Source organism: Chondrus crispus, genomic scaffold (genome assembly GCF_000350225.1).
Source record: "Chondrus crispus Stackhouse genomic scaffold, scaffold_375, whole genome shotgun sequence".
Taxonomy (NCBI): domain Eukaryota; phylum Rhodophyta; class Florideophyceae; order Gigartinales; family Gigartinaceae; genus Chondrus; species Chondrus crispus.
This window is the reverse complement of record NW_005179269.1, coordinates 67,634-78,439: the sequence shown is the minus strand read 5'-3', so window position 1 is coordinate 78,439 and position 10,806 is coordinate 67,634. Positions and strand designations below refer to the sequence as shown.

The following is a 10,806-nucleotide window of genomic DNA, read 5'->3' as shown; positions in this document are numbered from 1 at the left end:
CCCCCCCCCCCCCCCCCCCCCCGCCCCGGGCGCGGCGACTACTCCTCGGAAACAGCCGAGGTAGACGGCGACTTGCGGCGTATGCAGAGCTCCTTTCCCGCGCCTGCGTCTATCAAGCTCAGCCGGATAGCGGCCTCCAAGTCTCTCGCGAACGCGTCTTCGTCGTCCAACTCGCCCTCGTCCGCGCCCTCCTCGTCGCTGCCGCACACGCAGACCCCGACCTTGTCGCACTCCTCGCCGCCGCACGGGCCGTACGCGAAGTGGGAGTCGGGGTCCTCGGCGTCGTCATCGGGGTCCTCGTCCTCGTCCTCGTCCTCATCATCGTCATCGCCGTCGTCGTGCCGCACGGGCCGCAGGTTCCACTGGAAGTGCGTGTCGAACAACGACGCCGCGTCCGCCGTGCACGCGGGCAAGTCCCCCTTGACCACGTACGCGACGCACCCGTCCTGCTGCAGATGCGACAGCGAGAGCGCGAGGTGCGCGGGCAGGATCTGGCAGGGCCGCGGCACCCGGTCGCTCAGGTTGATCCAGTGCTTGCCGAAGCGGCGTAGCGTGAACCATCGCTTGTGGTGGAGGAGCAGGAACGCCTTTTGGTCCTGCGGTGGCAGCGAGCGGCGGCAGGATACCACCGGTTCTAGCGACAGCTTGAAGGCGTCGAGCGCAAAGTTGAGATGGTATGAGTCTAGCGTCTCGCTGCCCATCTGCGAGAGCAGCGTCTGCTCGTCAAAGTAGGGGCCTTGCAGGAGAGCGTTGAGGCAGTTCTGTTCCGCGCGCCAGTGGAAGAGAGGCGGTCAGTGGCTCTGTTTGTGTGCGAAATAAAAAAAACTGGCGCCCCGTTCGCGGAGAAAGGCTCGGAGGACGGGGGCGTACCGCTGCGCTGCCGTCGAGTGTCACGCGGCGCGGGTGGAACACCAGCTTCAGAGCGGAGAGCACCTGTTCTTGCGTTGGCTGCGAGTAGCCAGAGGGCGCGTCACTGAGGGAGAGCTGCGCAAACGAGTCCCTGGCCTCGCCTGAGCCGTCGCGTCCGGACATGGTTGAGTTTTGGGACGTGGACGAGGAAGAGGGGGGGGGGGGGGGGGGGAGTGGTAAGGGAAGGAGGGGGTGTGGGACGGATTGGGTGCGGGAAGGACGTCGTTTCTTAAGTGCCCGCAACAATGGAATCAGTGGAAGCCAGGTCGGGATGGAAGGAGGCGAAGTTGCAGAGTGGTGGTTCGGGAGATAGGGGGAGGGGTGTGGAGAGGGGAGGCGGCAAGTGGCAGTAGGCGGTGGCGGTGAGAGCGTGCAGTGTGGTGTGTCCTGGGCATTGTGGACGGAAGGTAAAAAGTAAGGTAGCGAGGCATGTAGGAGACGGGCGGGGGGAAACGGAGGTAAAATAACGAAAAAATAGCCATGTTTGAAGTTTGCACACGGCGCCGTTGGAGGGGTACCCCCAGGGTACCTTCAACGCATGTGTGCCGCTCTGTCCACCGCCTGACTGACTTGTGCACTGTACAGTACGAGTGAGTGTACTGTCTGTACAGCACATGTGTGCCTCCCTGTCCACCGCCTCACCACCAATACTGCTGTACCGGCCACGGCACTATGCCAGTACAGTACCACCACCCCCCGCCCTCCCCCCTCAGCCTCCGACCAAAAGCTCTGTCCACTCACGGCTCCGATGTGATCAGCCTCTCCACATCCCGCCACTGCCGTCTCAGTCTCGCGTTGCCCTCCACCCGCTTCAACACTGCGCCCGCCATAGCTCGACCGTACACCTGCCGTGCCTGCCAAAGGAGCACAGCACACCGCTCACCGTCCCGTCGAAAGTGCTCGAGCGCTTCAACCAGCCGAGACACCGCGTAGCCAAGTTCCGTATTGCTCTGTAACCACCCCTGGTCTCGCAGTCGGTCGTCCACAGCCACGTGGAAGACCACTTTTTGCCACTCGCGCACGTTGCGTTCGAATCTTCGCCGCTCGTCCACTCTTCCAACCTGCGACCCATCCCCGACTTCAACCCGCCCACTGCGCCAAAATCCTCCCAGTGTCCCACTTCCTTGTGTGAAGCAGTTGACCAGCCTCGTCACGCACACTCGTCTTTCGAGATCCCGTCCGTTTTGCTCTACCATCCCCAGCGCCCCCATCACCCGCTCTTGCACCCACCAGAGAGTCGAACGCATCTCTACCGCCTCCCCTTGCCATTGCCGCCCTTGCAGTCGTTGCACCCCTTGTCTGATTGGTCCTAGCCATTCCTGAATCCACCGCGAATCGCACATTAGCCTACTCGTTCCTTGTGTCTGCGCCCATACACATAATAGATGAGAATAAATACACACCCCATCCCGCACATTATCCATGTCTTGCCCATACCCTATCCACCCGCCCGCGCACTGGCGCAGCCCTTGAACCAATTGTTGTACATCCCCAACCGTCTGCGCACGTGCAACATTTCTCACTATGTCCACCACACACTGAACCGAAGCTGGCACTGTCCATTCTCCGTCGTTGTTCGCTCCTTCCTTAGCTCTGTTGTCTCCAAGCGCGTACACTTGTGATGCCCATCGACCCATCAACTCCGCATACCCACCCAGTCGTCCTACAGACCCAACCAATCTTCGAATCATCATTCGATATTCATTATCGCGTTCTTCAGAGAGGTAGGCGATTCCTGCTGTTAAAACACCAACCAGAGAGCCCTGCATCGTCCTGTTGGTCATTTCCACAAAGTACCTTCCCCAATGCCCAGCAAACACCTCGCTCCAAAATTGAATTCTTGCGCGATTCTCAATTCTTCTTCTAGAAGCTCCTCTCTCTCCCCCACCTTGCCCTTCCACACCCAACTTCTCTCGCTCAAATCCGCATAGACGCCCTCGTCGTAGCACCTCTACCGTCTTCCGTCTCTCATCCTCGCCTACTGGACTCTCTCTTTGCCATTGACTTACTTCCATCAACTGAGCTAGACCTTGAGCCGCGCTGCGTTTTACTTTCACACTCAAATCGCTCGCCTCATGGCAAACATCGTTCGCCAGGATGTTCACCAACATTGTTTCTAAGCTTGACTTCTTCTCGAAAGACTCGATCTTTCGTTTTAGTTGCTCTGATATGCCACCATCCCTGTGATCGTTAGTCTTCTTCATGCTCTTGCTCTGCAAATGGGCAACCAGCCTCAATTCATTCGCAATCACACCCAGTAGTGCCGACAAAAGCAATATCTTGCTGCGATTTGTTGACTCTTCTGGCGCAGACCTCATTTGTAACGCAAGGTCACCGGCAAGGCGGGCAAAACTCGGTACGCTCACTTCAGACTTGTCTACGTACGACATCACACCCGCCTGCGCTCCTGCGTCTCCTTCAAACGCTTTCGCAATGAGCAAATCTGTTGCATCTCGAATACTCGAAAGCGCCATCAGTGCAAGATTAGTAAACACAGATTCCTGGACTCGCAGTTCCTCCCGATGCTGCACTGGAATACTTCCCTTCTCCCTTGACTTCCTCACTTTGCGGAAAGACCCGATCACACTCTGTGCTAGCCAGTTTGTATACACATGACTGCTGCCCCCCTTAGCGTGCAGAGCACGACATCTCACCCCAATAGCTTCTATTGTAGCTTTCCAACATTGCTCATCTTCCTTGGCATGTATAGCATATCGGTCCATAACTGTCTCTATCCTCGGGCATTTTGAAGTTAGAGTTCGACACAGCAAATATTCCCCGTTTGCACTTGTAGAGGCTAGACTGTCCGCAACAGTCAATGTGAGTGCCACGTGATGATTAATAGCACGTGAAAAGCCAGGAGAGGACATATTGACGTTTGTAAAAACTGAACCATTCTTGATTACTCCCGTTGCTCTCTTCATCGCGTTTCCTTCGCCATAGACTGCAAAGCGCCATCCTAACAAAAAGAAACAATCACACGGAGTTTGAAGATTCTCTTCAACATCGCCTGCTGCTAGAGAATTCTCACTGAGTAGAGTCTGAAATTTCGACACGAACATCGCTGGTTCTTTGCAGTAACAATTGTCTTGTTCAAATTTGCTTTGATACGAGATTGCTTTCGAGAAAGAGTTAAGGGCTTGCTCAGTTACGTTCCAAACGCGATGAGCAACCTTAAGGGCCACACAACGCAAGTACGTCAGCAGAACATCGCGTATCCCCTTCTTCTGCCCCAAAACTTGTCCCACCTCACCGCAGAAATGTTCCAAGGTCATGCATACTATGTCCCAATTCTCAGGAATTTCCATTGCCGCAGACACATCTGCAACCGCTCTCGAGTCTCGGATAAAATCCAACTGAATTGAATGTGCATAAGCGACAATCAACGAAGAACTCAGAATCCAATCCAACCCTTTGCGCAACACCGCAATGTTTCCTACAGTTGGGGCCCTTGCCTTTGAAAACAGATTCCTCAGACGTAATTTGCAGACAGTGTTGAAAACAGCTCGCATGCACTTTGTCTCTGGTGATTGGCTCGTACGCAGTATCAATATGGACCACAACGTTGCAACTGCCCGGTGTCGTATCGATACCGCACTGGGATCTGACGCGGATAACACTTTTTCCAACGAGTCAAAGCCGGCCTGGTTTTGCTTCTCACGAAGTGACAAAAGTTCCTCAAGAATTGTCGGACATGAATCAAAACCCGCCTCCGTAATGACGAGTCGCGTACAAATTCCAGTCAGTACCAGTATTTCCACCTCACTTAAACCCCCTGCCGACTTGAAACGAGATAGACAGCTTGATTCTGCGAGTGACAAACAAATGCGCCGAGCAGAAGAGGCGTGGGAGTTCGTTTCAAGTTCATCTTGATCGGCGAGTGAGCATCCTATCAAGCGTTCAGCTCCCATGATCCAATCAATGTACTTCACCTCACTTTGGCAATATTCATCATCTGCCTCGATTCCAGTGGAGGTGCGCAAATCGTTCGCACTCTGGATGGCGGCAAACTTTGGTTGAAGCACATTTCGTACCATGATAACCTTCTTTGGGACTTTCATGGAGAAAACATCCACTTCTTTTTTGCTTTCGTATTCTCGACGAGTGCGTTCAGTTCGCCCAGACATTCTATCATGGCCGGGTCTGTCAACCGCTATGGGTCGGGAACTCTTCAAAACTGCTGGTGTAATAATTTGTGTCCCCTGCCCAAGAACATCAGTATCATCAAACCACAACGGCTCGTCTACTTCAAATGCAGGGCTCTCTTCCTCTCTTGCATGCAGACTTCGGATGTCATTGCCAACGGGCGCATCTGAACAGCTGCGTTCAGATCCCTCCTCAACAGAATAGCTGCGCTCCGCTTGCGGAATCCAATCGACCTCCCGCTTTGATGGTTTACCACCAAGAATCCCAAGGACGAAATTGTAACCATCTTCTACCGTAAAAATTGATTTCGATTGAAGCAGTGCAGAGCTGTGATGGGTTGGCCTCTTGCTATATTCCGATATAGGCTCTTGCTCGGAAATTGTATCAACGTCAATTACCTCTCGGCTCTTACGGATGCGCTGTGACTTGCTCGCCACTTGAACAATTGCGGATGACTCATCATCAATCAGAAGTTTCTGAACTTTGGACAAACCAGACGGTGATTTGATCTCAATTTTTCGCCTTGATGGAGCGTCCCGAGTGGTCTGTACGGAGACATTCTCTAGTCTTTGTCCAGTAGGTCTCTCAAGCTCACAGTCCATGTCTCCAGGACGACAACTTCCCGTACGAGAACAAGTTTTTCCATGCCTCAGACTAGGTTTTGAAATTGTGTCTTGGGGGTTCTCGGAAAATATCTCTGCAGATTTCTTTCCACTGGATCCCTCCAACCCACGCTTCTCTCCTTCATGATTCTGACTAGTACGCATTTCATGAAGAAGACTTGAAGAGACCTCACGCCTGCGTTTTGGTCTGGAGACGTTATCGTATTCATCATCTGTCACAGTCACCACTGCTACAGCCTTGACTACTGGAGGCTCCTCGATTCTAGACCTGGAGTGCGCGCGAGAAGCCGAAACATCTTTCATTCTCTTCGGGCCGTCAAACTGCAAGGCAGACCGCACGTCAGAAGCCCCGGTTCTTGGTCTCTTACGCGTTCTCCGTGGCCTCCCTGATCTGGTGCGGCTCTCGGAAGGCTCCTGTAGAGAAACCTCTTCCGGTGTAGGGGTGCAAGGCGTTGGCTTTTGTGCTGGCGTGATTGTCGAGAATGCATGGGCATTCCTACCGACGGCAATAGACGACTTCTTGACATCTACTACTTCTATAGCGTCGTCTTGCATATTCATTCCTTTCTTCGAACTACTCGCAGGGCTGGCGTTTGAAATAACATCCGCTGGCTTGACGCAGACGGGGCTAATTTCGTTTTCTTTTTGCCTTTTCGCGCACCGTCTCGATGAACGGCGTGGACGACGTCTGCATTCTTCAGGAAGGTGCCTTTTCGATATAGGAAGACGCCCTGCGAAGGTCAGACAGGACTTAACATCAAGTAAAGGCCCGCAAAGAGTGCGCTGCGCATCATACATGACATAATGCGAGGGGTCGGCACTCACTCGGCAAATCAGATCGACCAAAAAAGCTGAACCAAGGCAAAGCACCTCCTGTTTCAGAGCTTTCTTGAGGTCCACCAATCTTGCAGGGTCCAAGCCTGGGGCGGCAATAGCAAACGTCGGCTTGTCATCGAGAGTCTTGACGACCTGTGCCCCGGCAGACACAAGGATATCGGTCACAATTTTGTTGGACGGGGTGGCCATGCCAGCCGCGCCCCGAGGCTTGAGCTGGCCCAGGATGAGTACGCGATGCTCGCACAGAGGACCGTCACCTGTCCCCCTCTGAGCGCGCTGTCGCCAGTATTCAAACGAAGCAGGCCAGACGCGTCCAGCCCACAGCGCGTCCATTTCCGCAGCCAAGAGCGTGGTCTCGTTTATATCGAAGCGCATCTGATGCGGAGTGGTGTCGATGTTGATATTATTTGCCGCAACGCATGCTTCCAGAAAGGATGGCTTTAAAAGCCGGACTTTGGCAGCGGCGGCGACAGCACAAACCCATTTTACACACGGAAGCGGAGCGTCTGCAATAAGATGTGTCGTTTTCGGGTTCCATCTGTTCTCCCCGGAAGTGTCGACAGTAGCTCCCAGTGACGCGAGGGAGCGCCGTAGCTGCCGTTGCTTGCGCGAGTCGAGGCCTGCGCCGCTCAGCAGCGAGAGGACTGGCGATTGCGACGGCATATCTTTCATGATGTGCGGGTCAATGGTCTTGGCGTACGGATGAAATTGTTTCACATTGGCTAGCCCTCATTTCAGGCGGGTGCGATCAAGGATTGACTGGGGCCGGGAGTTGAAGTGAGCGTCATAGTTGTTCCCCACGAGTTTTCGGATGTATTGCTTTTCGGACGGAGGAATTTGGCGCGTTTTTTCTTTTTAACTTCACAGCAATGCAAACCCTTTTGAAACGAAGCATGCTTGAATTCTAGAAAAAATAATAAAATATGAGGTATGAAAGGTTTCGTACCTCAAAAAACAGGTGGGTTGGTCAGACCTCTGAATCTGGGCATCGTCCTGCCAGGACTGGTTGATCACTGGTCAACACTTTTCTCAAGCACAGTACTGTAGCTGTTCTCTTTTTGGCTCTCTTCTTCCCAACCCCTTCTCGCACCAACCTGGAAAAACTCCTAGACCGCCCCTCACATCGTGCCGAAATGTAGGCGGAACAGACCCTCTATGCTTGAACCCCCCCCCCCCCCCCCCCCCAAAATATAAGCAGAGCTACAGCCACTGTACTGCAGGGGGATTCTTGATGCCCCGAAAATACTGCATCCTTGAAGGCCTGTTTCGAACTACACGACGCTCTTTCCCATCACATGCCATGAAAATCTTTAGGATCCGGTAGGGGAGTCTTGCTCGTTCTTCTATTTGGTGCAAATACTGCACACTTGTTTTTTTGCCGTATAAAACGCCTTTGTATTCGGCTGTTTCAACGCCAGAAAACGTGCCAGATTGAGTCGATATTGCGAAACTCTGTTCGCGCAGCATTTTTGATGATGACGGTAGGAGTGTGGATTAGCCTTTCCTAAGATGCAACTGAAACTAGGGGGTTTGCGGGGATTCACTGTAGCCCGATTTATGCTAGGCGACATAAAAGATGCTCAGGATAACAGACTAGGGCGTCATCGACATTCTTTTGCAGGAACAATGATTACCTACACTATTCACACAAACGGAGTAATCTCTCAGCTAGCGCAATTTTTTCTCTGGTGCAAAAGACACATCGATACTGAAAAAGTCTGTCTTTCTATGTCACTGCTGGTAAGACGGTCTTACTAAGACCAGTGTTCATCAATAGATATCAATACTTACAGTAAAAAAGGCTCATTGCTGGGCGCGATGTCGTTGCATTGATGGACACTTCTTAATTATACGAGACCACGAAGTAGACGTGGACATGCACCAATCTACACGTGTGCAGAAGGCGAAATAGCACACGGACAAGAGGTGATTGTGCCATTCATGGCGCATGAATTCAACAATCAACTTTCCGCACCCTTGCCGGCGTTCTCTCACAGAAGACAACTTTTGCTGCTCGCAAACCATACTCACCCCCAGCGCATGGCACCGTTCCGCATACAGGACAATTAATTTCTTCCAGGATTCCCTTCCGAAGACCGCAGAATTTACCTCAGCGGTCAGCCCCTCATCTCCCGTTGGCATCTCCCAAGCAGAACATGCCACGCTCTCCCTTCCCCTACTAATCCCCGATGCCAGACGCAATAACTCCTCTTTCTAGCGCCGTTGAACTTATCTCCCATCTCCCTCTCTCGGCCGTGACGGTGGTCTTGCTAACCGCCTACTGGTCGTTCGAGACAGACTCTGCGCGACAAGCCCTTAACGTTGCGAGCACTCTCGTCGACTGCGACGCGCACTCCGTCTCCTACTACGAGGTACCCATCTCCGTGCACGAGCTGCATCGCACGCCGCCTCAATCCTCCTGGGCGCGCGTGCCATGGACGGAAGCGCACCGCGCCGCAACCGCAGCGCGCAACGTCACACAGGGGGTGCCGTTTCTTCCCGCCATCCGGGTTTTCCGGAATGACGGGCATGGTACCGTGCCTTACACGCACGTAGACACGTTCGCGCCAGGCGCGCTGGCGAGCCATATCATGCTGCACTGCGCGCCGGAGGGAAAGGGGGAGAAGCGGGGCGCGCTGGCAGAGCTGAGCCGGTACACGACGCCGGTGTCGAAAGATCGGTTCGCGAGGGAGATGCGCAAGGAGGAATTTCGGAGCTTGGGGGTGTTGTTCATGGTGCGAGGCGGGGCAAGAGGGATCGTGGACCGGTGGGACGGGAGGTGGGAGGCTGTGGCTAAAGGGGTGGGGATGGTGAACAAGGGCAAGGCAGAGAGGCAGGACCTGCGACAGAGATGGATCCTGAGTATTGTGGATGTGGAAAAGGAAGGAGAAATGGGGGAGCGGAATGGAGTGGTTGATGGGGAGCCGGCAGTAACGCTAGTAGACGTGAGTGGTGATCGGACGGAGACTAGGCGGATTGGGGGGGATGTGTCGTGGGAATGGGTGCGCGACGCTTTGCTAAGGTTCGAACAGGGGTTTGAGAAGAGGAGCAGTGTCGGTGGGGGCACGGGCGTTTTGCCTGAGGAGGGGGACGGAAGGGGCAAGATCCTCTCATTTCTTAGACTCGGGCGGAAATGGCGGCGGTTCTTTTCCAGGGAATGTAGGCTGTGTTTACGATCATACCTGTCAGGGGATATGTCTGGAGATACCAGCGGGATGTGTGACGGGCGGGTTGTAGTGGTGGCGCATGCGCCATGGTGTGGGTTTTCGCAGCGGGTGATGGGTGTGTACCGGCGGTTGGGTGACGAAGGTGTGGATACTGTAATGGTTGGGGAGCGGGAGGTGGGGTTGCTGCCGCGGTTTCTAGACAAGATGGTGGACGGGTTTCCGACAGTGCTCGTGGTGAGAGAGGAGCGGGAGGGAGAGTTTTCCGTGGAAGAGTTTGAAGGACCGCACAATATGGAGGCTATTATGGCGAGGGTGAGAGGGGGTGATGAGGACGCGCGAATAAAGAGATGAAGAGAAGCACTGGTAGATTTCTGGAGGGGTGAGCGCGCGTGAGTGGATTTCTGAAGGGGTGAGGCGTGAGTGGGTTTGGGTGTTATACGCACGTATAACACGTACGGTACAGAGCATGGAAGTAGCGCATGGTGAGAGGTTGCGATGGTGGGTTTAAGGCGGAAGGTCGAGATTGGCTGAGCATGGGTGATTTGCAGGCACATTCTCAAATTGAGCAGCATTAGAGAAATTATGGAGTCACAAAACTTCTGCGAATTCTGTGGATTCGCTATGCCTTGTTGGAAGTGTCCACTAAGGCGCACCGGAGAAACCTCTCCGGTTCACTGCGGTGGCGATGACACGCGACCTCACCTCACGGGGTTTCCCATTGGATATACATGAAGTCTGACAGTGCACCTCGCCTAGCGAGTGGTCAGATCAGTGTAATCCTGCCCCGGCCGGGCTGCTTGGAGCAGGGAACAAATCAGAGTACAGTATACTGTACTCGGCACGGACTCTATTCTCTCCGTCAACCAGCACCCATCGTACAGAATCACCCAGACGAAAAGAGAGGGAGGCAAAAACGAAAATGATAAAATTTCCCTTCTTTAAATGCTCCCCCCGCACCCTCTTACCCTCCCCTCTCACTTCCCCCCCCCCTCTCCTCACCACGCACCCACGCCTCTACCCAAACCCCCCAGGTCCGCTCCAATTCCTCCCATGCGGCGTCTATACTCGGCGCAGGTCGCCCGCCCTCTCACCTCTGCGGGCGGCCGCCCCACGCGCCTGGGTTT

General features: G+C 54.1%; 3 protein-coding genes across 3 annotated transcripts; 1 reads left to right on the top strand and 2 right to left on the bottom strand.

The window, feature by feature from the left end:
- Positions 1-38: 38 nt before the first annotated feature.
- CHC_T00000951001 (hypothetical protein) lies at positions 39-701 on the bottom strand. The gene has a single exon (XM_005718178.1). It carries the CDS (start codon positions 699-701, stop codon positions 39-41), a length of 663 nt encoding a protein of 220 aa, XP_005718235.1.
- A 945-nt stretch (positions 702-1,646) lies between these two features.
- CHC_T00000950001 (hypothetical protein) lies at positions 1,647-7,178 on the bottom strand. Its single transcript, XM_005718177.1, has one exon. The coding sequence runs from the start codon at positions 7,176-7,178 to the stop codon at positions 1,647-1,649; it is 5,532 nt and encodes a 1,843-aa protein (XP_005718234.1).
- A 1,526-nt stretch (positions 7,179-8,704) lies between these two features.
- CHC_T00000949001 (hypothetical protein) lies at positions 8,705-10,033 on the top strand. Its single transcript, XM_005718176.1, has one exon. The coding sequence runs from the start codon at positions 8,705-8,707 to the stop codon at positions 10,031-10,033; it is 1,329 nt and encodes a 442-aa protein (XP_005718233.1).
- Positions 10,034-10,806: the final 773 nt, after the last annotated feature.